Below are 26,441 nucleotides of genomic sequence, written 5' to 3'. Positions count from 1 at the left end.
TGGTGAGAATCTCAGTAGATAAGTTGCTATGTTTTGCTGTCATAGGTATTTTGATGGCAACCTGGAGAAACTCTTCTCTGAATGTCACGTTATAAACCCAAGTAAGAAGTCTCGGACTCGACAGATGAACACACGTTCCTCTGCCCAAGATATGCCCTGTCAAATCTGCTACTTGAATTATCCAAACTCAGTAAGTGGTTTTGTAATTCTGATCTTATAAAATTCTGGCTACCACTTTGGGTTTAAATTCTGTGTAAATAATATGTTCATGTTCACTGTCATTTTGATATTTGATTGCTCAAGTTATCAAGTGAAATGTCTGCAGTAGAATATGGTAACTCTTAAGAAAACAAATGGTTAGAATTGAATAATTTAGGTGAATATAAGAGACTTAATATATCTTATTGAAGAAACAGGTTTCCTTTTCCACTTATCAGGCTGAGTTACTTTTTATATATTAGACCAGGGGTCTCAAACTCGCGGCCCGCAGGCCAACTGTGGCCCTCGGGACAATAGTTTGCGGCCCCCGGCGGACATCCCGACATTCGCCGTAATAGTACGGCGCATGCCGGGTGTGTAACTATGGCGACCGCCCGGGAGCCGGGCGGCCGCCATAGCCGCCGGCTGTCTACTGCTTTAAACAGTAGACAAACGGCGCTAATGTCTCTGATTGGTCCTGGGACCGATCGGAGGCATTAACCCCTCCGGTGCCACGGTCAAAGGCGCCGGAAGCGCCATTTTCCTGGCGGCGCATGGGCGTCGCCATTTTGCCGGTGATCGCCGGTGCCTGGAGCATGCCGTAGCGGGAAAAATAGTCAAAAGTGCCAAACCGCCGTTTTTTCACTGTTTTGATTCTGATAAAAATTTGAATAAAAAGTGATCAAAGCAAAAGCAATTCCCCAAAATAGTAGAACTAAAAAGTACACCCGGCCCCGCAAAAAAAGACACCCTATACATCCCTGTACACGGACGTATAAAAAAGTTACGGCTGTCAGAATATGGCAACTTTTAGAAAAAAAAAAATTGGGAAAACCTGATGCGGCCCAGCCTCACCCAGACTCTACCTTCAGCGGCCCCCGGGTAAATTGAGTTTGAGACCCCTGTATTAGACTATGAAGAGGAAAGGGGAAGGAGGAGGCTGCTGGAAAAGACGTACAAATTACTGCTGCTACTCTGTACTATAGTAGAGTAATGGAGAGAGAAACTTGTGTGTGTGAGCTGAATACTGATACAGATTTATAAAGAGACGAGCAGCCCAATACGTGGAGAAGGGAACATTTTTTTTAACTTAGAAAATTTGAATCTAGGAAATTTTGGAATATAATTGGAGGCATGCTTTAAAGGTATTGGCCACTGTATATGCAAAGTTTACAAAAGGCAATGAGCTGTGATGGTGTACTGTGACGTTTTTCTATGTTTTCATATCCATTCCCTCCAAAGACATGTGCTTCCGCATATCTGCTAGCCACTAAAGCAAATATCACAAAACGCTGGAAATCCAATACAGTTCCCACAATGAAAGACATCTTTACCGCTCTCTATTCTGCATTCACCTTTGAGAAAATGTTACATATTCGGAATTACAAAGGTTTAAAGTTTATGGACAACTGGAAGGTCTGGTCCTGCCTGAACAGACTCGGGCTATGTAGTCTCCTCTGCCGTTTTCATTCTAAAAAATGAAGTACACTTGACGGCCCCCATTGTAGTCAGTGGGGTCCGCTGGGCTCCTTGTGTAACCACTGTTTTAGCGGTCCACCTTCCCTTTGCTCAGGGCCACCAATAAACCCAAATAATAGAGAGGCAATGCTAGTGTGACCCTAGTGTCACAACCATTATGTGCCTTCTGTTTTAGTTATTTAGCTTTATCATTATTAGCTGGATGAACATCCTATAAACATACTTATAACATCTATTGTTATGCTTTTATCTGTTCTTTTTTATATTGTACTGATAAAAAAAAAAAAACAATAAAAAAATAGTGATTAAAAAAGTACAGTTTATAATACCTTTAATATCACTTCCCTGCTGTACAATAAAGATCCCGACTCCCCATGAATGCGGTGTGTAAACAATGGATACCACGAGGTCTGTTCCATACACTTCTACTTTGTCCCTGTTATCACTCCAGGATCATTGTAATTCCCAGCAGTGGCACCCACGAGCATAAGACGCTTATTCTATAACCTATGGTTAAGGGATAAGTGTTGGTGGGACTGTGCCATAAAGGGGTATTTCCATCTTGCTGGTTACTTGTTCTCAGGACATTTCTGGCTGTGGAACATACTCTCTCCTGATGCTGGTCCATACAATATTGTGCAGCATTGACAGGGTAACAAGTTCCCTGCTTGTGACAACCAGCTGTAGTAAGTGTGGTTGCAATGATGCCACGCCCTCACCCCCTTACCCATATTGTTATGCAGCAGTTACTCCCCCAGATGAGTGACATAACAGTTGAGGCCTTAATGCATTGCCCAGGATATACCCCGTCTACAGTGCTATAGAGCAAAAACCTGGTTATTGCACATGCCTAGTAGTAGTTTTGCAGCCTTCAGAAGAGGTTCAGAGAGGTGATCAGGTCATACTTATTTTGTACAGTGCTGCAGAATACGTTGGCACTATGTAAATAAAATGTATTTTTATTATACTCGCTGTGCACTGGCTGGAATTAACTGCAAAGTGCTGCCACTGATCTGTAGCTCTAACCAAGGACGACACCAAAAATACAACATGGGGGCCCTGAGAGAAGAATAAAGGGGTTATTACCACAGCTTTCATTTTAAGTAAGATTTTAGGGATGGGAATACACCTTAAAGATATGTCTGACCTTGTCTTTGTTCTTTGGATATGTATCTATAATGAATGTAGACTACAAATGTAGCATCTAGACCATAGGGTTGGACATTTTGAAAATGTTCTCGTGTGACAGAACTTTTTGTCTTCAGCAGGGTGTGCTTTATCATTGCAGTACAAAGTTTACAAATTCTGGGGTTTGGAGGCTCCAGGTTTACCCTGTACATATTTTTCATCTCTCATTTATTGTGTTTTGACATTTTTGTCCCCCTCTTGTATCTCTACAGTATTTCACAGGCCTTGAGTGTGGTCACAAGTTTTGCATGCAGTGCTGGGGTGAATATTTAACCACCAAAATCATAGAGGAAGGAATGGGACAGGTGAGACCATTGGTAGTGAATTCTACGATTATCTGGGTACTCAATTTGTGTTATTTTTGTTAATCTAGTACAAAAATAAGCATTCAAGATACATTTTTACAATTTTTCTTTCTTAGACTAACAGAATAATTACCTGCTTTATTTTTACAGATGTTTGTTTTAATTTTACATGTATTCTTTCTTTTAGACCATCTCCTGCCCAGCTCATGGCTGTGACATTTTAGTTGATGACAATACAGTAATGTAAGTGGTGAGCTAATATAACATATAGTATTTGTATTTGATGCTGTTCCATTCTCCTTATTTTGACAATATAAATGTTCCAAATATTATATGAAAATGTTGAGGCTGGAGCTGGTCTCCATATCTAATAAGATTGCAGATTTTATTCCTTAAATTGAGTCTACCACATGTTCAACTGCCATCACTTGCTGAAGTGATGAACAACAGTGAGAACTTTGTAGATTTGAAGAAAAACAAATTTGAAGTCTTATGCAAATGAGACGGCGCACTGGTTGGGTGAGCCTACAGGCCTGAGAGCACCTCTCTTCTTGCTCAAGTAGGATGAGTGATCAACTCTCATGAGCTGGCAGTTAACAAATAGTAGGGGTGTGAGTGGAAAGAGCAGTGCTTGAAAGGGCTGAAGGCCTGCCCCACGCACAAACTTCCTAATTTGCATAATACTTCAGAGTTGTTTCTCTCTAAATCTACAAAAGTGACATACATAATAAGACATGTTATTTATTACTATAATGCACACCGTGTTGGTAGCTAAACATGCTAGGTGGATGGTGGTAGACTCCCTTTATCAGGAGTTTTCTGGTCCCAAATAGATTTTTCATACAGCTGCCCTATGTGGTGATTATTACAAATGAGACTTTATTTTATTATTTTATGTGTTTCATCTGTATATAATTGCAAACTGCAGGCATTTTTATAGGAGGTCTGTCAATTACAGTAATTAAAATAAAAGTTTTTTAAAAAACTGAAAAAAATAAAAAGAATTAAAAATTTGTGTTATGCCCCTTGCCCTAGAACACTTATAAAGTTAAAATAAAAACCAAGACGTGTTGGTAACATTAGGTATCCCAGTGTACGAAAACACCCAGCCTACAAACTTCAAAAAATATTTTTCTCATACGATGAACACCGTAACAAGAAAAAAAAGTTTCAAAATAGCTGAACTGCCAGGTTTTTTTTTTTTTTTTTTGCAGTTTCGCCTCCCATAAAATTTTGGATAAAAAGCAATCAAAGCAATAGACACTTCCCAAATTGGTATGAATAAAAGGTACATCTGACCCTGCCAAAAAAATAGAAAACAAAACCCCAAAATGTTTTTTTTTTTTTTTTTTTTTTGTAAAAGCTACAGGCAGGTATGGATATTAAAACTCCACGATGCAATCCACTAATAAACTTTTTGACCGGGAATCCACTTGTAAGACTAACTGCAAATAGACTGACCTCTGTTGCGGAATTCATTCAGTAGATTTGAGCAACACTACGTCAAATGCCTACATCTAACCTTCTACATTATATAACTTTTCTGAACTTTTCTCTCCATCAGGCGTTTAATCACAGATTCAAAAGTGAAGTTAAAGTATCAGCATTTAATAACTAATAGCTTTGTAGAGGTAAGTGCTTGATGCACAGAATGTATTTGTTTCTTGGTATATCTTAGGCTACATTCACATCAGAGCCCATCTGAAATTGCTGACAAAAAAGTCCAGCAAGGCCAACTCTCTTGTTCAGTGATGTCTACGAGAAAACAACAGATACGTGATGGACTCCATTATAGTCAATGGGATCTATTGTTATCAGTCATTAGACAGATCTGTTTTATTGTTTAATCCATTCTTCTGTATGATGGACCAGAAGAACACATTAAACAATGTGAACGCACCCTTAAGATATGTTTACACGGCGGAAAATGAAGAGAGATTCCTCTTCATTTTCTGCCACCGGCATTTTCACTGCGACTAGATGCTAATGCAGTGCATCAGCATTTCATTGCGGCATCCCGCTCCTGATTATTCCCGGATGAATGGGCCTAATCAGGAAGGAGTCTCAAGCTGCAGAATCCACGGCAAGAACCAGCAGGACGCTTCTTTTTTCTGCGTCCTGCTGCGATCTGTGCCTCCCATTGAAAACAATGAGAGGCGGGTTCAGGTAGGAATCTGTTTCGGATTCGGGGGCGAAATCTGCAGCAGAATCCTCCCTGTGAACATAGCCTAAGGCCTAGCTCACACGGGCACAGAATAGTGTATTTTGGTCCTGATTTTGACGCGGGAAGCCGGGAAAATCGGGACCAAAATACGCCTGCTGCGACTTCCCGCTCCAGAGATGCGGCCTAGTCCGGAGGGTGCCGCCGCGAGGTGGACACCGCGGCTCAATGATCTGCGGAATCCGCCTGAAGAAAGGGCAGCTCGCTTCTTTTTATCGTGAGCGGCAACATGTCGCTCACGGAAAAAAGATTGCTAGCAGTTTCCATAAACCACCATTGTGAGGGGGCAGATTATGACGTGGATTCCGCACCAAAATCCGCCTCCTCTGTCCTCGTGTGACTGAGCCCTTAAAGGATCTTACTATGGGAACTAGTAGCTAACAAAAAAAACCTTTAAACTCTCTTGACACTCTTATAAATATTTGTATTCCAAATAAAATAGCAATTCTGCAGAGTCTTTTTAAAACTTTGCATTGTGCAGTTTCTCTGTACTACTATCAGGAAGTGTATGAATAAGTGGATAATTAGGCGCTATCATTCTCATTGTCAAGTGGGTGTGTCCCTGCACAGTCTGACAGTTTGCAGACAGTACTGAGGGTAAATACACAGTGCACCTTTGGGTCCATGCTGGATTGGCCCATCTCCGTTTTCAGTTAATAGCGTGAAACGTTTATTGATACCGTGCAGCCAGTAACAAGTACCAGATAATAATGTTTCACTATTTTAAAGGGGCTCTGTCAGCCCTGTATGAGCGCCACACATATGTGAGTAGCCTTTAAAAAGACTATTCAGGCACCACTAATCTTATTTTAAACCCCCGTCCCGTTTTAAAATAAAACTATAAAAACATATATGTAAATCATACATGAATGTGGGTGGTCGTGCACGATCCGATGTCATCTTCTGGCACGCCTACCTCTTCTTCCTTCTTGCAGTGATGCCCTCTGGTCCTGGCTCATCCACGCCTTCAGCGTCCTCCTCTTCCGGCGTGATGGCTTCAAATCCCGCGCCTGCGTAGTAGTGCTTCTCTCTGAAGCGCTACTGCCCAGGCTTTGGCGCCATTTTTAGCAATGGCAGTTTGTGAGCATACTGCGCATGCGCAGTACGCTCGTGAAGTTGTAAGGGGAACTGAGCATCCTGAGCGCTGAAGCCTGCGCAGTAGCACTCCGGAAGGAAGCACTACTGCGCAGGCGTGGGATTTGAAGCCATCATGCCGGAAGAAGAGAACGCTCAAGGCGTGGAAGAGCCAGGACCAGAGGGCGTCACTGCAAGAAGAAAGAAGAGGTAGGCGTGCCAGAAGATGATGTTGCATCGTGCACAACCACCCACCGTGCACGTTCAGGTATGATTTACATATGTTTTTATAGTTTTATTTTAAAACGGGACGGGGGTTTAAAATAAGATTAGCGGTGCCTGAATGGCCTTTTTAAAGGCTATTCACGCATATGTGGGGCTCATACAGCAAAATATTGCTGATAGAGCCCCTTTAAAATAGTGAAACATTATTGTCTGGTACTTGTTACTGGCGGCCAGCGGGTGAAGGCCGCATCATGTGTCTTTACTCTGATAGAGCCAGACTGAGTAGGGAAATGCCCTGCTGCCTCGTAGATATGCTTGTCAATATCAGTGCATGATGCTGCCACTAGCAGGCCAAATTTATTATTTGTATCCACTAAACATAGAAGACATGATTATTAAAGTGGTTTTCTGGGATGATTCTGATGATTTGTCAATTGGAAAAGTCATCAATATCACATTTTTGGGGTCACACACCCAACACCCGCACATATCAGCTGTTCATAATTCATATAGGCTTCTTCACAATCCAGGGGACATTCATATGCAAGTCCTGGAATATCCTTTCAGGCTAAGGCTCCACATTGCGGGAAAACAGCATTTTTTGTTGCAGATTTTGCTGCAGTGTTTTTGAGACAAAGTCATGAGTGTATCTACCAGAATGGGAATGTGTAACTGCTTCCTTTATTTTTTCCATTGATTTTCAAGCCACTCCTGATTTTGGCTCAAAAAAAATTGCTGAAAAGTCTGCAACAAAAAACGCTGCATTTCCACTACTTGGAGATTTAGCAGCAAAGCATTTTTCTGGGACTTTTTAATTGACTACTTAAAGAAATTGTCCAGCATAATTTTTTTAATTATATATACATACTTTCGTACGGTCCAGTTCTGTGGCTTTAATGTTTTCTTGTGGTGGAAGTCCTCAAAAGCTGTGATGGCCTGGGGACATCATCGCTTGTGACGACCTGTGTTTTTTTGCCGAGACTGCTGATTGGCGGGACTTCCACCAAAAGAAAACACCAGTGCAGCAGGACCAGACCACGCTGGTAAACACTGGAGCACCAGGCGAGGGGAGTATGTTTGTTTTTTTTCTCTCCACCTCCAACGGCCTAATTTAAAATTTTCCTTTTTTTTTTTTATCCTGGACATCTTCTTTAAAGTTAAGATAGGTCATCAGTTGATACTTGAGAGTCTGACACCTGGGACCCTTTGGAACAGCTGTTTGGAGCAATAGCTGTGCTCGTTGAGCGCCGCTTTTAATTCACAGGCCATGTGATGTCATGTTCATTAGTGACATAGCATGATCGCAAATTCAAGTCAATGGACTGAGCTGCAATACCAAGCACAACCGATGTGCTTGGTAAGTACTGAAAAGGCTAAGAGTGCATATAAGTGCTGCAGTCTCTTCATAACAGCTGATTGGCTGAAGGCACAAGTATCAGATCCCTGCAGATCTTTAACTGATGACTTATTCTAAGTATGGGACCTCAGTTATAAAGCTTGGAACCCTTTTTATGGCTTGCCAAGTCAATTACTCACAGGTATGGGACAGGTAGGGAAGGGTTGGTGTCATCGGATTGCCAGTTGCTCGCTCCTGATGGGGAGACATGTAGTGGCAGAAACCTTGAGAGCCATTTTTTAGGCAGAAAACCACAACATTTTTAGTGACATTTCAATTTAGTCCAAAATCACATGCTCTATTAAATAAGTGTTTGAAAAGTTACGCTAGGTTCACACCTGCGTTCATGTCTCCGTTCTATGGTTTCCGTCTTCTGCATGGCAGAAGACGGAAACCATAGACCGGGTCCGGCTGTGAGCGGTGGTGAGTGTTTTGAGCTCTCCGCCGCGAAACCAGATTTTTTAATCCGGACACAGAGTAGTGCATGTCCGACTCTGTGTCCGGATTATAAAACCCGGTTTCGCAGCGGAGAGCGCAAAACGCTCACTGCCGCTCACGGCCGGACAGCTTTCTCACCCATTCAAATGAATGGGTGAGAGAGTCTCCTGCAGGCTTCCGTCTCCTGCATCTGTTTTATGCAGGAAACGGAAACCTGCAATAAGGACAGATGAACGCTGATGTGAACGAACCCTTAGTGGCAATATAATAAATATTTGTAGACAGGCTTGCTTGCTTTTTTTTTTTGTGACAGACTACCAAATAACAATAACAAAAAGCACATGTGAGTATCGCTTACAGATTCTAGGATTATTAATAGGCACTTGTATGGAAGTATACATGCGCTGTTTCAGTTGTGCTAAACTAGATCCATCATAACATTAAATTATCCCGGTTTCTGCTATGCAAATGTACTTACAAGGAATATTTATTTTGTAGTGTAACAGACTATTGAAGTGGTGCCCTGCCCCAGACTGTCATCACGTTGTTAAAGTTCAGTATCCAGATGCCAAGCCTGTGCGTTGCAAATGTGGCCGTCAGTTTTGGTAAGATTTTATCACCCGGATCTTTCCACCTTTGGTTTGGTGCGGGTCCTAGGTGTGGCCCTCTTGTCTAATTTGCTTTCTTAATGTGTCTAATAGATGAGCTCTTCAGAGTCATGCATCAGCCAGAGAGCCCCCTCACCCTAATAAAAACACATACATGCTTGTCAGTGTTTGCATGTGTGGAGAGGGTGGGAGTTGAGTAGATAAACGAATGTTCAGACTAAGGAGCATGAGCCGCTCAAATGAGTTTTCCAGGCTCTAAATATTGGTACTCTATACTTATGAATAGTTCATCATTATCACACCTGTTTTCAGCATCTGATATACAGCGAATGGAACAGGAGGCACACAACTGTTTTGTGTGTAGTGTCCAAACCAGGTTATGGCAGATCAGCTCCCATTCAGCAGAACAGGACCTAAGCTACGTGAAAAGAATTGATACAGATTGGTCAAGAACAGATCAATGGTGCTGGACCGATCCGCATCAATTCCTTTTGGTCTTCCCCTTGTGTTTGCCAGTCTTGAAAAGCAGGTTGAGCTCACACATGTCTGTCTTATGACCAACAAATTATTGATCAGTGGTGAAATTCCCTTATTAATTTCACTTAATAAGTCTATAGTGAAACCTCTTGTATTTCACAGCTATAATGGAGATGTTGCATTTCTGAAAGCTCACCTCTTTTCTTTTTTTTTCCTGCGGCTGTTGTTTTGGGGTTTTTTTTGTAAATGAATTAACCAGAATCTCATTGACTTTTCTGGTATGGTAAAGTGTATTATTTTTTTTGTTTTTTCTGAAGCAGTCAAAAATGCTGCATTTCCACAACGTGGGCCTTAAGCCTAAAGTTTTTTTTCCTGGACCTTTAATATTGATAACCTATCCTTGAGAGAGGCCATCAATATCACATTTGTGGGAGTCTGACTTCTAGTACCCCTAATGATCAGCTGTTCGTGGGGCCTCTTCATTGTTGACTGGGCACAGTGCAATTCATTTTGTAGTCAGTGTGTATTATACTGAAGCTTCAGCCCATTTAAGTGGATGAAATAGAGTTAAATGTCTTATCAGGCACAGCCACTATAGAGAGCAAAGTGCTGTTCCTGGCCATGAAGAGATTGTGTTCTTACCTGAACATTTGGGCCTTTTCGAGCAGCTGAGCCCTGGGGAGAGGGGGATCACCCCCTCTGATCTGATATTAATGGCCTATCCTAAATTCCTAAACCTGGGAAACGCTTTTTAGGACTAAGGGCAATATGTTTATCTGCAGAATATATGGAGCTGTACATACCACTATAGACAATATTATGATCTTATCCTTTTCCTGGAGCTTACCCTATTAGAAGGCAAATGGATATTTGACCAAATATTATTATATTATTATTAATTTAATATTATTTTTTGATATACAGGTATGTAATGTAGAAGTGTTGTTCACAATGTTATAAGAAATAGTTCTTTTGTGTGTATAGGTCATATAGTTTACATTTATTTGAACAATGGACTCAAGTGGCTTTTTATCCAAAAATAGCTTTGTGACGGTATACACTTTATGCTTGTAATTGTATTGCTGTACTGGAAGGCTACTTTGAATTTTAAATAACCCTTTGATGATTAGTTGATATTTATTTTTTGTTACAGCTTTAATTGTGGAGAGAATTGGCATGATCCTGTTAAATGTAAGGTCAGTATGCTTAGTAAATGCATTGCTGAGATTACTTTGCCCAGTCTTGTTTTTGGCGCAGTGTTATGCTAAAAAGGATCTATCTATTTATATATATCTCACACACCAACATATTAGATAATAGTTGTTTGTTTCTTGCAGTGGCTAAAAAAATGGATTAAGAAGTGTGATGATGACAGTGAAACATCCAATTGGATTGCAGCTAACACAAAGGTATGCTTCTTAATTATAACTGTATTGTCACCAGCCTTCAGCTATTTAGTAGTCACTGGAAGCTAGCATTCCCCACATACTGTATTAATCTGCATTGTTTTGCATAGTTACAATGCCTTCTTTTCTAATATTCTGTCAAGTCATCATTGCATTTCAGTTACACTAAACATGGTAACATGGCATCCTGAGATATGCTGGTGCCTGGAAAAGGAATGCACTACATTGTATAGGCATAAATAATTCTGGCAGTAAGGTCTAAGAAATAAGAGTTTCAGCTTTATTAGTGTTTCAGTCCACAAAACAATTTCACTGTGACGTTTCGGTCCAATGTGGACCTTCCTCAGGTATTTCAGATTGCATGTAGTGAATGGATGAGAAGGAAGGTGAAGAACAAGAGAAGAGGAATAGCGGGCTGTCCACTGAGGATGGTTCTTAGTGCATTTCCATTAAAGGGGTATTCAGGAATCAGGCTTTCTCGCATTATTCATTGCACTGTCTGACATTTGGCATACTTGTAATTTCCCCTTGTAACCATTTCTGAACACATTTTAAGATCTCCCCAACAATCCCATGAACAAGCCAATGTTGTTAGGCTTGTTTAACTTTGACATCACTTGCAGGACAAACTGTGTAATGATCTGTACTGCACAAATTATTTATTTATTTTTTAGGAGAATATTGACTCCCTAGTTGCTCGGCCTCCTTGCTGTCTCTCCCTATTGAACATAAGAAGTCTGTGTATTGTAGTATGTTGCACTGTGGATCAAGAGATCCCAGGTTCAAGTTCCCCCGTAGGACAGGAAAAAAAAAAGGTTGAAAAGAAAGTATAAAAAAAATATAGGTTAACAAAAATCCACCTTTAACCCACCAAAAATTATGGTTGCCCTGGAACACCTTTTATTACTGTGTAAAAAAAAAAAAAAAAAAAAAGTTAAAGGTTTCAGAATACAGTGACATCAGGCAAATCATTAATGTTTGGCAAATGATTACTTTCACCAATAACAGTATATTTTACTTTTATTTTCGTTTCCTTTTTCCCAGGAATGTCCCAAATGTCACGTTACCATAGAGAAAGATGGAGGCTGTAATCATATGGTATGTCGGAACCAAAATTGCAAGGCTGAATTCTGCTGGGTGTGTCTTGGTCCTTGGGAGCCCCATGGATCAGCTTGGTAAGATCAGCTTGGTTTGAGAAGCTTTGACAGAACTATGACTATTGTGAATATAACTTTGCATTCCGCTTTGCTGCTGTTATCATTCTCTAGCCATTCAATTGTTTTTCTATAGCAGCATAGTTTGTAAGACTGAAAAGCAACATGGTTGTCCGTCAAGTTCAGCATGTTATCCTGCAGTATTGATCATGAAAGACCAAGGCAATCTGTATAGGATCGCCACTATATTTCCTTAATTTTATTAATATATTGTCCAACATTCAGGAATTCAGTTACCTTGTATGTCAGAGACTCCTGTTATTGTTGTTCTATATATTGTAATGACATTACCAAATATTGCAGGTATAATTGTAATCGTTACAATGAAGATGATGCAAAAGCTGCCCGAGATGCACAAGAGGTGAGTACAGGGAAGTTTCACGTAACAGGTACCCTTTTAAGCTTTTTTTTGTTTTAGAATATATCATTTAAAAAGGTTTTCCAGTTTCAACAACAACAAAAAAAAAACAGTTATTGTTTGTATAATGAGAAGTTGTACAATTTTTCAACATACTCTCTGTATCAATTCCTCATGGTTTTCTAGATCTCTGCTTGCTGTCATGCATTCTGCTTACTCCAAGTTGATAAAAATCAGACCATAGTCATGTGATGTACAGTCCATGGTCATGTGATGAGCACACAGGTGCACTGCTCATTACAAGGCAAATGGCTGATTACTGTGCTGTGACTATAAGGGCTAGTTCACACGTGAACTGCCCGCGCGGGTTTTGACACCGAGAGAGACGCGGCTCTCTGGTCAAAACCCGCCTGCCGCGACCATCGCAGTCGCGGCTTTCCCCTCCGCTGTCGGCTCAAATGAATGAGCCGACATAGGAGGGTGCTGCCGGGGGCGGAAGCCGCGCGGCTCAGCCCGCGCGGCTTCCACCTGAAGATAGGTCATGTCGCTTCTTTTCTCCGCTAGCAGCAGCCCGCCGCTAGCGGAAAAAAGAAGCCTGGCGGTCTGCATAGACCACCATTGTAAGGGGAGGTTTTTGACGCGAAATCCGCTGTCAAAAACCTCCCCTGGGCTCACGTGTGAACAAGCCCTAACCAGGAGTTCATACAGAAAATATATTGGAAAATTGTAGATTATACAAATATTTATTGAAACGCAACCCTTTAAGTGTCCAGTTCTAAGGGAAAGTACTCATTTTATTGTATTCCACTGGCACAGCGATCCAGAGCAGCTTTACAAAGATATCTGTTTTACTGCAACCGCTACATGAACCACATGCAGAGCTTGCGATTTGAGCACAAGTTGTATGCCCAAGTCAAGCAGAAGATGGAGGAGATGCAGCAACATAACATGTCATGGATTGAAGTGCAGTTTCTGAAAAAGGCTGTGGACGTACTATGCCAGTGCCGCTCCACGCTAATGTACACTTACGTCTTTGCGTTCTACCTCAAGAAGAACAACCAGTCAATTATATTTGAGGTAAGTTCTAATGCATGCATTTTGTGGATATTTCTGATATAAAACCTAACCTTCAGTCATTACTTTAACCCCTTAAGGACGCAGGGTACTTTGGGACTTATGGCTCAGACCCTGTTTTTCAAATATGACGTCTTTTACTTTATGTGAGGATTGTTTTTTCGTGACACCTTCTACTTTATGTTGGTGGTAAATTTTGGTCATTATACTTTGCGTTTGTTTGTTAAAAAAAAGGACAATATACTGAAAATTACATAAAATTATCAATTTTGAAAGTTTCTGTTATTCTCGTGAAAACACAGACAGTCCTATCACACAAAATTCTTCCTAATTAACATTTCGCATATGTCTACTTTATATTGGCATTGTTTCTTCAATGTCTTTTTACTTTTCTAGGAAGTTAGAAGACTTATAACTTTAGTAGCAAATTGTCAGATTTTCAAGAAAATTTCAAGATTTTGTATTCTAGGGACCTATTTAGTTGTGAAGTGACTTTGAGGGGTGTATATAATAGAAAACACCCATAAATGACCCCATTTTTGAAACGGTAGTCTTCAAACTATTCAAAATTGTATATAGGAACTTTATTAACCCTTTAGGTGTTCCACAGGAATTAATGCAAAATGAAGGTGAAATTTCCAAATATCACTTTTTTATGCACATTTTCCATTTCAAACCACATTTTTCCGTAACAAAGAAGGGGTTAACAGCAAAACATACCATAATATTTATTTCTCTGATTCTGCAGTTTGTAAACTGCACCCCTCAAAGAATTTATCAGGGGGTGTAGTGAGTATTAGTATCCCAGACGTGAATGCACAGCGGATGGTGAAGAGGTAATATGTAAGCGGTGCGGAGGACATTGGGAGCACCAAATTCCCTACTATGTCCCAGTAGCTACTATGATTGGGGGGTCACTTTGGGGGTCTCTTCTATTGTATTTTCTCTTGTAAGCTGCAAAACTGGTCTGTACCCTGATATACGGTCGCACCACTTATATATTCCCCTCCTGATGCATTTGGCGATTTTGGGGTTTTTTTGTCTTCGCATTATTCAAGCTATATTTTTTTATTTTTGTCTTGATGTGGCCATATGAGTGCTTGTATTTTTCCGGGATGTGATGCATTTTTTTTTTTAAATTTTTTAATTTTTTTTTTTTCAGATGGTGTCCCCATAAGGTCATAAGAGACCTTTGGGGACATCTGATCACTTTTTTTTTTTTTTTTTTTTGTACTATAACTGGGGCTGGTACATTTAGCCCCAGTTGCAGGAGGAATACAGCCTTCTGCACGCTGTATACACGGTATACAGAGCTGATCTGGGTCCTGTAGGACCCAGCAGCTCTTGCAAGACACTGCTCCTGGCGGATCACGTGACCGCTGGGTCAGAGGGGGGCCACATCATGGTGGCGCCCATAGCCGTGTATACAGCGCTCATTGAGAGCTGTATACACAGCGATCGAGAAGGCAGGGATTAGAATAAACCTTCCCTGTCTTCTCTCTGGGAGCTCCGGCTGAAGTTACAGCCGGCTCCCAGTGAAAGCAGCTGCACGATCTTGTGCAGCTGCTGTGTTCTGATTGGACGTACTGGTACGTCCTGTCAGAACAAGGCAACCACTATCCGGACTTATATAGTCTATGGGCGGTCCGGAAGAGGTTAAAGCATCTTTCACACGTATATGTATTTTGTATCTGTGTTTGTTGTTCTAAACTAGTGGTAGATACAAATCGCAGAAATTCTTCTTCATACATTTTATGGGGTTTTTTTGTTTTGTTTTACTTATGCCTCTGTCTTACAAACAGTGATGCAAAATATTGACCCAATTACAGCTGTATAGACTTAGTCTTAAGACTAATTGCAAGAGACGCCAGGATGTGGATGCTTCTCTAAGGAAACTGATGGATACTGAAACCTGGCCTGCATAGGAACAGATAAGGCTTTAGTGTCTGTTGCACACTGACTCACATCAGTTTTAAATCTTGGATGGGAGACCAAGTCTGCTTCTTAAGTGAAACTATATTTTAGAAACTGCAAACATATGATGTAAATAATCTTCCTCATTTCTTCAGTAACGTCCAGTTGTCCTTCAAGCAATTGGGACATCTCACACATTCTGATGTGTAGGTGTAAGAATGGTGACATTAATGATGGTGGCATGTAAGTGGTTAAACTGGCGTGAGCAATGTTTTCACTGCTCATGGGTAGTGTCAGCGAGATGTCTGTTGTGTGGTACAGCTAATATCCTCTCCAGGTGACGCCACGTTCATGAAGTACTATTATGTTAGTTTGCGGGAACAGGTTGCCATCACTGATACAATAGTATGATATTAGATGGGACCTGGTTAAGCATATGCTTTCACTGATTTATTGTTTAAATTATTACTTGCTGTATTCATTTTAGTGCATATACTTATACTATTCTGCTACATTGTTATCATGTGCTGGTTTTTATAGCTTAATGCTGTAAACACTTTGAAGAGAAACCTTATAGTAAGGCTCCTGTAGTCTGTTTTTTAGCTTTGTAAGAAATTATATTGTGGCTTCTTTTGCGCTTAATGTAATATAAGAATTTAAAGCCAGTCAGTCCTGCTTAGATTTATGTAAATTATACATTTATATAATCTAATAGAAACCTTTTTACTTTCTTCTGTGTAGAATAATCAGGCAGACCTAGAGAATGCGACAGAAGTTTTGTCTGGATATCTGGAACGGGATATTTCCCAGGATTCCCTTCAAGACATTAAACAAAAAGTACAAGATAAGTACAGGTGAGAACCCATTGGTCACCATAGTGCATGTACATTTTTTTTTTTTTCATTTTGCATATTTTGATGATTTGTATCTAAAGTACTTGTTCCAGTAGTTACTCATGGAAATGTGGTTTCTGAGTCCCCCTATTTGAATGTTTTGATGGTTACACATGCATGGCGCCATTCTATTAATTTGTCAGACTGCTGCGGAGGAGAATACTTCACTATCTGATAGAATTATACAGAGTGACAGTTTGTCCCCAACCTTAAAGTTTGTCTATTCTTACACTCATCGTGGTCTTTCCTTGTATTAGCAGTTATTCATTCATTCACATTTTGAAAACCTATTTCCTGAAAAATAAAGTAACCCACATAAACATACATACGAAAATCTCCTTCTTCCAGTTTCTTGCTGGATGTACCTTGGTGTATTGTTCTTGTATTTGTTACCTATTTAAGTGTACAATGAATTGTACAGATGAATAGCAGAAACTTCTTAATACATATTAACTAATCAGGCTGTGTTACTTTTTACATATAAGTCCATAGAGGGGATGAAGCAGCTGCTGGAGAATACACAAATAACTGCAACCGATACTCTGCTACTTTTCTGGAACTTTTCTGACACTTCCTTATTTTCACCCTGAGACTACAGTATAAATCTGTTTGATATTTATATTCACCTGTACTAATCATTTACGACTAATTGTTTTATAAATGGGGGTATGTTTAAGTAGATACTTTCACTGAAAACTAACCTGATTTTCCTGCTTTCTTCTCTTAGATACTGCGAGAGTAGGAGGCGGGTTCTGCTTCTTCACGTGCACGAAGGTTATGAGAAGGACTTGTGGGAATATATTGAGGACTGAGCCGTCTGCACAGACCAACCTCTGTTGCCACCTGACACTAGATTTCAAATCCCATTAAATGCATCTCTGCCCCATGAGGCTGGTCCCTGCACATTCAGCCGTCTCCTTTTCAATTTCTTGCTCTCATCTTTTGCGCTCCTACCAGAATGTTTTTTTGTTTTTTTTTCTCCCTCTTTTTTTTTTTTGTTAACAGAAAGTTTAAGTAAATTATATTGTAATAATAAAAAGAAAGCCGTTAGCAGAGGCAGTGGTTTGACAGTATTGTAGGCTTGTTTAACCCCTTGGCAAATAGTGACTGGGAAAGCACTGATCTGCATGTAAAACTGTTTGATAAGGCGTTGCTAGTTACTTTGAGCACCAACGGGTTAAAATGTGTGCAGCACCTCAGCTATTTGCAAATGCTTTCTCCTAACTTTGGCTTGCCATAATCAGGCTGATTTCCCTTTCGCCCTCAAGAACGTTTCCCTTCAGTCTTTATACCATCTTGCCAACTTGTTTTCTGCCTATGTCTCCCCCTGTTCAACCAGTCTGCTTTCTCTGCCAGTTTCTCCCCTTTTTCTCTATTTCCTTTTTATCTTCAGACTGTCCCTCAGCACCTTTTCTATTCCTGGGTTGGAGCTGAACTGCTTTGAAAAGTTGAAAAAATAGAAGAAAAAAAATAATAAAAAAATAGCTTTGTACATGACTTTTAAAAACAAAATGAGATTAAACTGAACAGAAGACAGCAGTATTTTTCAACCTTGTAAATAGTGCATCTGCATGAGAAGGGTTGAGGTGGGAACGCATGGTGTTTGCATCATGTTTAAGTACAAAACAGGAAAAAAAATATTTATTCTTTCTTGAAGATCATTGGTCCTGGCTGTGCTGTTTATTCTTGGGATCTTTTTAACTGGATGATGTCTACACAGTCTAAAAAGATCTTCCCAGTTGCCACAATAACCACTCCGTAGAGAATGTTGGTTGCGTACATTGCATTAAATCTGGCTGTGCTGGCTGAAATAACATTTCCAGGAAGGCACTGTGTGTGATTGTGTGTGGATGCCACTAGATATTAGGAATCCATTAACTATATTACTTGAAGTGATTAAAATGAGAATGAGTGAAGGGACGTTTTGCTTGAATTGGACATAACCTTCTTGCAGGTTGTCTCTGTATTGAGTATGTTTGCTGTTGTAATGCTACAGAGTACCTGCAGCATTATGAGCATTGGCTATTTGTGAGCATTGTACAGTAGGTGAACATAATTATTTTTGCCTTTAATATTAAAGGGAATCTATCAGGGTGATTTGGGACACTAAACTACCCACGGGTCCGGAAATACCAGAGGTTTATTGTCTAAAATAAACCTGTTGTCAAGCTTGTTCACACCTATATTGAAAAATCCTAAACCTTCACAATTACTTAGATGGAAGTATCTATCTGAGACGAGTTTCATCTTTGGTACTCCTGTGCAGTTCTTCAGTGAAGTCGGGGGTAAACATAAAAGTTGAGGTTTTTTTTCCCTGAATAGGGGCACGGACAGCTATACAACAGAGTTATTTGGGACACTAAACCCCTGTCCATAACAGGACCTGTGGGTAGTTTAGTGTCCCAAATCATCCTGACAGGTTTCCTTTAAAGCAATCCATGCATTTGAACAGAAAGTATCAAACCAAAAAAAAAAAAAAAAGAGTAACTATACAAAGCATAGTTTTGTTAAAAATGTAATACAAGTGTTGGTAAAAGTTTTCTTTCAAGAGCTGCTCACATATTGTTCATTAAATTTGAGAAGACCAAGTGATGATAGTGAAAATTTGTTATGTCCCCCCCCCCAGAGTATTGTGCACTGAATATATTCCTCATGAACAAATTAACTGCAAACATTATATTTGCAGCCAACTGAAGTAAGGAAGAAGCTGAAAGTCAAGGTTATTAGCAAAGTCCTTTTATCATTTTGTCCCCTTTGCACTCTTCTGCAAGCATTAGGCTGAAGCCCCACGTTGTGGAAACGCAGCTTCTTTTGTGGCAGGTTTTGTTGCTTTTTTTTTTTTTTTGAACAAAAGCCAGGAATGGACTAAACAGAGGGTAGCAGTATAAGAATTTCCTATATATTTCCTTTCCCTCTGTAGCCGTTCTTGGCTTTGGCTCAAAAAACTGCAGCAAAATCTTCAACAAAAGAAGCTGCGTTTCTATACTGTGAGGCCTTAGCCTTTAAGGTTTTTTTTATGAGGACAGAGTATTGACTGTCTATGATTGGGATAAGCCAATAAGCAGATTCATCTTTTGTTATGAAGTTGCTGTGACCTTGTGCTACACTGGCCCATCCATCAGAATAAAAGTGACTGCAGTTCTCATGTGAGCACCACATGTTTCGTGGGGGTACAGTGAGTCTGACTTCCATTGATTTGATATTGATGGTTTATCCTAAGGATAGTCTTTCACTATTGTGATAGTCCAATGTCATGTTTAAATTGTGTGTATTAGATGTCTTGCACACATCTGTTTTTATCTTCTGTCCATTTCTTTTTTACCAATAGAACGCTGATCCATTCAAGTCTATGGGGCAAATGTACAATTGTGTTATTTTTAAAGGATCTGTATGTCCATTATTTTTTATATTGTACAACATGTCCTGAGCTTGTCTATTTTTCACTGAAGACTATTTTTATGGGAACAGTGAAAAATGGAGCAGATTTTGTTGTGATGTTTGCGCTAAAGTTAAATGTGGCTTGAAAAGGAATGGAAATATAAAAGAAGGCTTAAAACCGCAGCAAAATCTGCAACCAAAAAATCTTTTCTACAAGGGGCCTTACTGCAGTTTTGCCACAATTGCGCTTTTTATGCAGTCATAAACACTATAGCAAGCGGTTGTCAATGGAGGAACATCACAATACAGTTCTAAGAAAAAATGCTTCTGAATCCTTATTTCACCGAAGATGCAAGCATTTAATAAAGTAAGACATTTTAGGAGATGTTCTCTTTTACAACTGGAGTTGTCTATGCTGCTGTTCTGTACACTGTTGAGTGTCACTTCTTTATTTCACTATGGAAGTATACAAAGAAAATTTACCAATATCCATTTGTTTATAATGGTGTATACAGTCGAACCAGTATTGTAAATGCTTTCCAGAGAACAGATTTAAGCTTTGGCTTTATGATTTGAATGTATGGTATATTTCTTTTACATAATGTGTTGAGCAGCCAGACATACATGTTGGGTTATTGGTTTTATTCTGTATCTTAAATCATACCTCCAATTATAAAACCACTTTTGGAAATGAATGGTAAATGTGAATATAAGAAACTTTGCATTATATTTTTTCTTTCTCAATGAGTTTATCTTACAAAGAACACAAGTTTTTGGAATTAAATAAAAGTTTCTAAGTGTGAGTGAAATGATATATGTAAGTGACTACAATATTAGAGCAAAGGGATACGTTTATTGGGAAAAATTGTACAACTGAAAGGAGGCTCTAGTACCATGTTGGTCTGCCTCTAGCCTGGATACAAGATGAGATGGGGTTGGGAATGGAGGCATGCAGATTCTGTATGGTATCTTTCAGCACGTTTGGCTACAGATATTGCTGCTGGATCTGTCTACTGTGTAAACTCGTAGGTTACCAAAATTGGCGTCCCAGCTGTTCCCATAAATGCTCAATAGGCAAAAAATTCTGATGACCAGGCAGGCCAAGAATGTGTTAGAAACATTCCTGGGTATCCCTTGTTATGTGTAGGTGAGCATTATCTCGCTGAAAAATGTCACTTGGAGCCCAGCAATGAGAGGCAATCCATGGCCATAAGATGTCCTGCATGTGTTGCTGAGCTGTTAGTGACCGCTGTAATATTAATAGGGATGATCAAATGTCGTATACGAGGGCTTCCTAGATCATTCCACCAGCAGTTGGGGGAAGTGTATCTGTCCGCAACAAAGGTAGGTTTGAAGCACTTGATACAAGGCCTCCATACTTGAACCCATTTGTTGTCAGATCCCAAACAGAACCTGGATGTGTAGCTAAAGACAATATGGTTCCAGTCCAGACCTCTTGCTCATGACATCACTGCAAGCATAGGCAATAGTGGCTGGCTAGCAAATGCAGGAAACATATGCCGTGTCATGATACCAAATTACTTTTTTTTTTTTTGGCTAAGGGCTTGGAAATGGTCCTGACAGAGATGTGTAATAAAGAAGCCATCTGTGTCTGGATGGAGGACAAGAAAACTTTGCTGCTTGCTTGATCAAATAACCCTCCCTACTGATGGTCTGAATAGACTTTCTGCAGCCTGTTTGTCATGTTTGCGCCCTCACATAAATACTTCTCTGAAGTGCTAGATCTGAGCAGCCTAGATAGGGGGCAGCTCTTTGAAGGAACCATCCTGCTTCTCTCAGTCCAATCATATTCCTTGTTTCAAAGTTTGTCAACTGTGCAAATTTTTGAATGTCTAGATGTCAGCGAGCCCTTACTAAGTGGCACATTACCTAAAAAGTGAAAAGTGTGTGTGTAAATATATATATATATATATATATATATATATATATATATATATATTTCATTTATGCGTCAGCCTTATAGTTTGTTTTTTTATGTCCCTTCTTCCTATCAGTGAATGTATCTTATTGCAGAAATGTGTTTCCTTCTCTACTATTAAGGGCTAGTTCACGCGGGGCAAAATGGTCACGACGCGGAATCCGTGTCAAAATCCTGCTAAAAAAAGAAAAAAACGCCTCCCATTGAAATCAACAGGAGCCGATCCTTTTCTTTTTCCGCGAGCTGCCCTTTCTTCAGGCGGATTTGATGTCCGCCTTGGGACACAACCCTCCAGAACAGGCCCATTCATTTGGGCCAAATCCGGAGCGGAAAGTCGCAACGGAATGTGTACACATGAAACCCCATCTGAACTAGCCCTGAGGCTGCTCTCCTTCTCTGTATTTTCACTCAGACTGTTCCTAGTTTCTGTCATCTCGCTCAAGTCTATGAAAACGTGAACGTATGAAGGAGAGCTGGACCGCTAAAACAGCATTTACACATGGAGCAAACTCCATTGACTATAATTGCATCAGTCTGTTTTGAGACTGAAAGCGGAGAAATAAATATTCTCCATGCAGGACATTTTTCTCTGATTATTTTTGGTGGTCTCTTCGATGGAGACTCCAATGCAGATGTGAACCCAGCCATAGACCTCTATGTAAAAAGTAACTCAACCTGAAGAAGGAAACATTTATGTATAAGATATGCAAAGTACTATTTTGATACTCGTGTCCTATTTGTTTCTGAAAAGTTGTTTTATAATTGGAGATCTACTTAAAGTATAATGAAAATCATGTGTTACTGATTCTCAACATCTTCGTTGGGGGCGTAAACAATGTGTTAGGGTCCATTCACACGGAGGAAAACGGTGAGGAATTTCAGCGCTGAAAAAAAAAAGCCTCCCATTGACTTCAATGGATTCCTTTTTCTGCTAGCAGCAAAAGGAACCCAAGTCAATGGGAGGCTTTTTTTCAGCACTGAAATTCACCAAATTCGGCGCCATTTTCCTCCATGTGAATGGACCCTTAAGCTGAAAATGGAGGTAACAAACTTACTGCTTTACATATTTTTGAGGTGAAAAAAAAAATGTATTTTACTTCCACCTACAGTACTCATATTAACTGTGATGGAGGATTTTTCTTGCTCATGACTTGACCAACATTTACAATGAAGTGTTGATCTAAAACTTGCTGATATAGTAAAGTTCCCTCAAATCAGCAGTTACTAATACAGAATTTCTGACAATTCAGCATTTGTTTCTAGCTTGTAAGCAGGATTTTAACAAGACTAGAAATAATATAGGTAGAGAACACCATTTGGAAGTTATTAGAGATGAGCGAATACCGTTCGATCGAGTAGATATTCGATCAAATATTAGGGTATTCGACATATTCGTCTCCAATCGAATACCACACGGTAAACGCAATAAAAATTTGTATGCCCTCCCACCTTCCCTTTGCGCCAATAACTGCAGGGAAGGTGGGACAGGAAGCAGGAAAAAGTAGGCATCGAAAAAACATAGGAAAAAAGTCATTGGCTGGCTAAATCAGGTGACCTCCGATTTATAAGACTAGTGTCAGCCATATTTGTGTCAGATGTGTTTTGGTGAGATAGGGAGAGACATTGTATTGAGGGTGCGATAGAGTTTAGCCACTGCTAGACAGGAAAAATTCAACAGCTCTTTTCAGAGCTACACTGCAGGAACAGTGTAAATACACTGAACCCGCCAAAGATGTGTCAGGGTAGCATCAAGGGGCGTGAATGTGGAAATCCAGCTGGGGATCCAGTCCACAGTCCAGCTACTGGAGAGGGGCTGCCAGCAGTTCCCCTCGTCATTAGCACAAGGGGACGTGGAAATCCAGCAGGGTACCCCGCTGACGAGGCCCGATCACCAGGAACCTATGCTAGGGTGGATAGCAGATATTGTGGATCCGCAACCAGCATGTCCCATCCACAGTATTGACGAGACACAGTTCCATGTGTCTGTGCCAACACACAAGTTCCTCGTCCTCCAACACCACCACCTTCACAGTTAAATAGTTTTTTTTTTTTTAAAAAAAAAAAGGACACACCCCAAGGGTCAAAAAAATAAAACACTGCTGGTTAAAGGCTCTACTCACCCCAAGGGCCAAAAAATAAAACACTGATGGTTAAAGGCTCTACTCACCCCAAGGGCCTAACATTCTGCTGGTTAAAGGCTCAACTCACCCATATGGCCTAACATTCTGCTGGTGCAGTGCTCAACTCAATTAAAGGTGCAACGTTTAGATGGCTTCTTTCCAAACCGAGGGTGATTCGTTTCGGTAAGATCTGATGGCTGTTTCCAGCCCTGATTATCCTGGTTGATCTTGTTCAGTAATGAGGCCAGCTCGGTATGAGGATCTTCTACATTAGGTTGTCCATGCCCACTAATGTGCATACTCGATCACAGTAAATGGTCTTATTTTTCTCCAATTCAATCTCTGAATGAACTTGCTCTGACAGATGGCCTAGGCACTGCTGCAATGTCAATCACTGGCTTTTCCCTGTTCTGGTTCCAAATAATCTTGTGCCTTACTTGAAGAAGAGACAATCTTAGTCTGACTGCTGGTTGCTTGTGCTGCAGCATTTGGAATTGGGTCTGTCAGTCTTGTGATGAACTCCTCATTCTGGATCCCATTACTTTCAACAGTCTCTAAAGTCTTTTGACATTTTGTTCAGTTCCAAATGACTCTGTGTTTAGATTTGGCTCAGTCGCAGCTCCAGAACATGCCTTGGAAGGCAAGGTTTCCTTTAGTGGCTCCATCTCAGCAGGATGATGATGGTGAAGCTTGATTAAATCTGGTGTCGGAAGGGAAAGTGGTTTCTGATCTACATCTAAAGTACTGGAGCATGTTGTTTAGGCTATTAACACCTGATCAGAACCCTGTAGAGGTAATGTAGAGTCCAATATTAGAGGACCATTACCGCTAGTAGTGGTTGCAGCCAATTCTCCACCTTTGCGGTCCTCTAAATAAAAGTTACCCCCAGGACTTGATGCCAAAATGTTATCAATTTCACAATCAAGGTCAATGTCTGGGTCCTCACTCCAATCCACGGCATCAATCCAACACAATGAGAGTGATGGTTGTGGAACCACCGTTTTAGGAGCTAAGAATTTTAAAGGGGCTAACACTCTGCTGCTGCAAGGCTCAACTCACCCAAATGGCCAACAAATCTCAGCTAGTTAAAGGCTCAACTCACCCAAAGGTCCAAAAACTGTGCTGGTGCAAGGCGCAACTCACTTAAATTACAGAGACGCGGGCGCAGGCGGATTATCGCCAACCATATTTCGCTAAATATAAGCGGATCATCGCCAACCACCACACGCAGACGAAGTCGCGGGCAGAGGCTAGTTATTATATAAATACCATTTATTTTAAAGGGATTCTATCATTAAAATCACATTTTTTTTATCGATCACACATACGAATAGCCTTAAGAAAGGCTAGTCTTCTCCTACCTTTAGATGTCTTCTCCGCGCCACCGTTCGGTAGATATCCCGGTTTTCGTCTGTATGCAAATGAGTTCTCTCACAGCACTGGGGGTGGTCCCCAGCGCTAAAATGCTGCGAGAGAACTCTCCAGTGCTGCTTCTATCTTCTTCAGGAACAGCCTCCCTGCGCGTCTTCGTCCGGAGCTGGGTTCAAACTTGTGTGCATGCGCAGTCGGCTCTGCCTACCATGCAACATAGAGCAACTACACCAGTGCTGTCAATATCTTGGGGCACAAAACAACTCAATTTATATTAAAAATGACTTTTCCCAATGATAGAGCCCCTTTAAGTAAGTTCATATTGATCCTGGGGGTAGCCTGTTTTTTTTTTTTATTATATATATATATATATATATATATATATATATATATATATATATATATATATAAATAAATCCTTCATCGCAGACGTGTGACTATAGTTAACGTATACCTGACTCCTCCACCGACCCTCAAATTTGACATGATATTATGACAATTGTGGTCATGCTGGATTTCCATGACAGATTTCAACTTGACCATGGACCTGATTCAGGATCTTCAGTAGGGGTTTGTACTCATCTTCCATTTCTAAGTGTAGGAAGTCAGTGGAATGTGCTGGATTTGATTTGGAGTGTCCCCTGGTTGAGGGAGAAGTGGGCAATGGTGTTAACCCCTCATTAGCCGATTATTCTTCTCTTACTTGGTTGAAAAGGGAGTACAAGTTAATGTTAGCTAAGCACAATAAAAGAAACTCCTGTATTCCAAGTAGTGTGTCTTTGATCATGGTGACAAAAATGGCCACTTGCCTTCCTACTGTGCTAGAAAAGATATTATGCTATTCCCCACCGTAGCCTTCTGGGTAAAATGGGTGGCAAGATTGAGAACTGAGAGCAGATCAAAGGGGTTTTCCTACGAAAACAAGTTATTCCTTATCCACAGGGATTAATGAAATTTGATTGCATTTTGATTATTTTCTATATTGGATTGAATTTATATCCCTATACTGGATTAGTGAGTGACATGACTTACTTTTGTCTGCTGATATTTCTTTTTTTTACAGCCTTAAAATAAAATTTCTGGTTAGACTTTGATTTGAAAGTTGATGAATAGCTCAAAATTGAGTTCCTCAAATACTGACCTATTTAATTTAACCCCTTCCCGA

The 26,441-nt window shown here is 40.3% G+C and overlaps 1 protein-coding gene across 1 annotated transcript in view; it reads left to right on the top strand.

Annotated features, from left to right (window-relative positions):
• Nucleotides 1-20,505, top strand: part of ARIH1 (ariadne RBR E3 ubiquitin protein ligase 1) — a 38,972-nt gene extending 18,467 nt beyond the window's left edge. Inside the window, exons 3-14 of the mRNA XM_075273641.1 lie at nucleotides 46-190; nucleotides 3,078-3,170; nucleotides 3,358-3,413; nucleotides 4,735-4,801; nucleotides 9,023-9,129; nucleotides 10,763-10,805; nucleotides 10,947-11,018; nucleotides 12,060-12,190; nucleotides 12,533-12,590; nucleotides 13,404-13,664; nucleotides 16,317-16,429; nucleotides 17,196-20,505. Coding sequence (XP_075129742.1) covers nucleotides 46-190; nucleotides 3,078-3,170; nucleotides 3,358-3,413; nucleotides 4,735-4,801; nucleotides 9,023-9,129; nucleotides 10,763-10,805; nucleotides 10,947-11,018; nucleotides 12,060-12,190; nucleotides 12,533-12,590; nucleotides 13,404-13,664; nucleotides 16,317-16,429; nucleotides 17,196-17,280 — 1,231 coding nt within the window. The 3' untranslated portion in view covers nucleotides 17,281-20,505. The remainder of the gene's footprint in view (nucleotides 1-45; nucleotides 191-3,077; nucleotides 3,171-3,357; nucleotides 3,414-4,734; nucleotides 4,802-9,022; nucleotides 9,130-10,762; nucleotides 10,806-10,946; nucleotides 11,019-12,059; nucleotides 12,191-12,532; nucleotides 12,591-13,403; nucleotides 13,665-16,316; nucleotides 16,430-17,195) is intronic.
• The last annotated feature ends 5,936 nt before the right edge of the window (nucleotides 20,506-26,441 follow it).

This window comes from Leptodactylus fuscus, chromosome 5, assembly GCF_031893055.1.
Source record: "Leptodactylus fuscus isolate aLepFus1 chromosome 5, aLepFus1.hap2, whole genome shotgun sequence".
NCBI classification, from domain to species: Eukaryota; Metazoa; Chordata; class Amphibia; order Anura; family Leptodactylidae; genus Leptodactylus; species Leptodactylus fuscus.
This window is presented reverse-complemented; position numbering and strand designations above follow the sequence as displayed.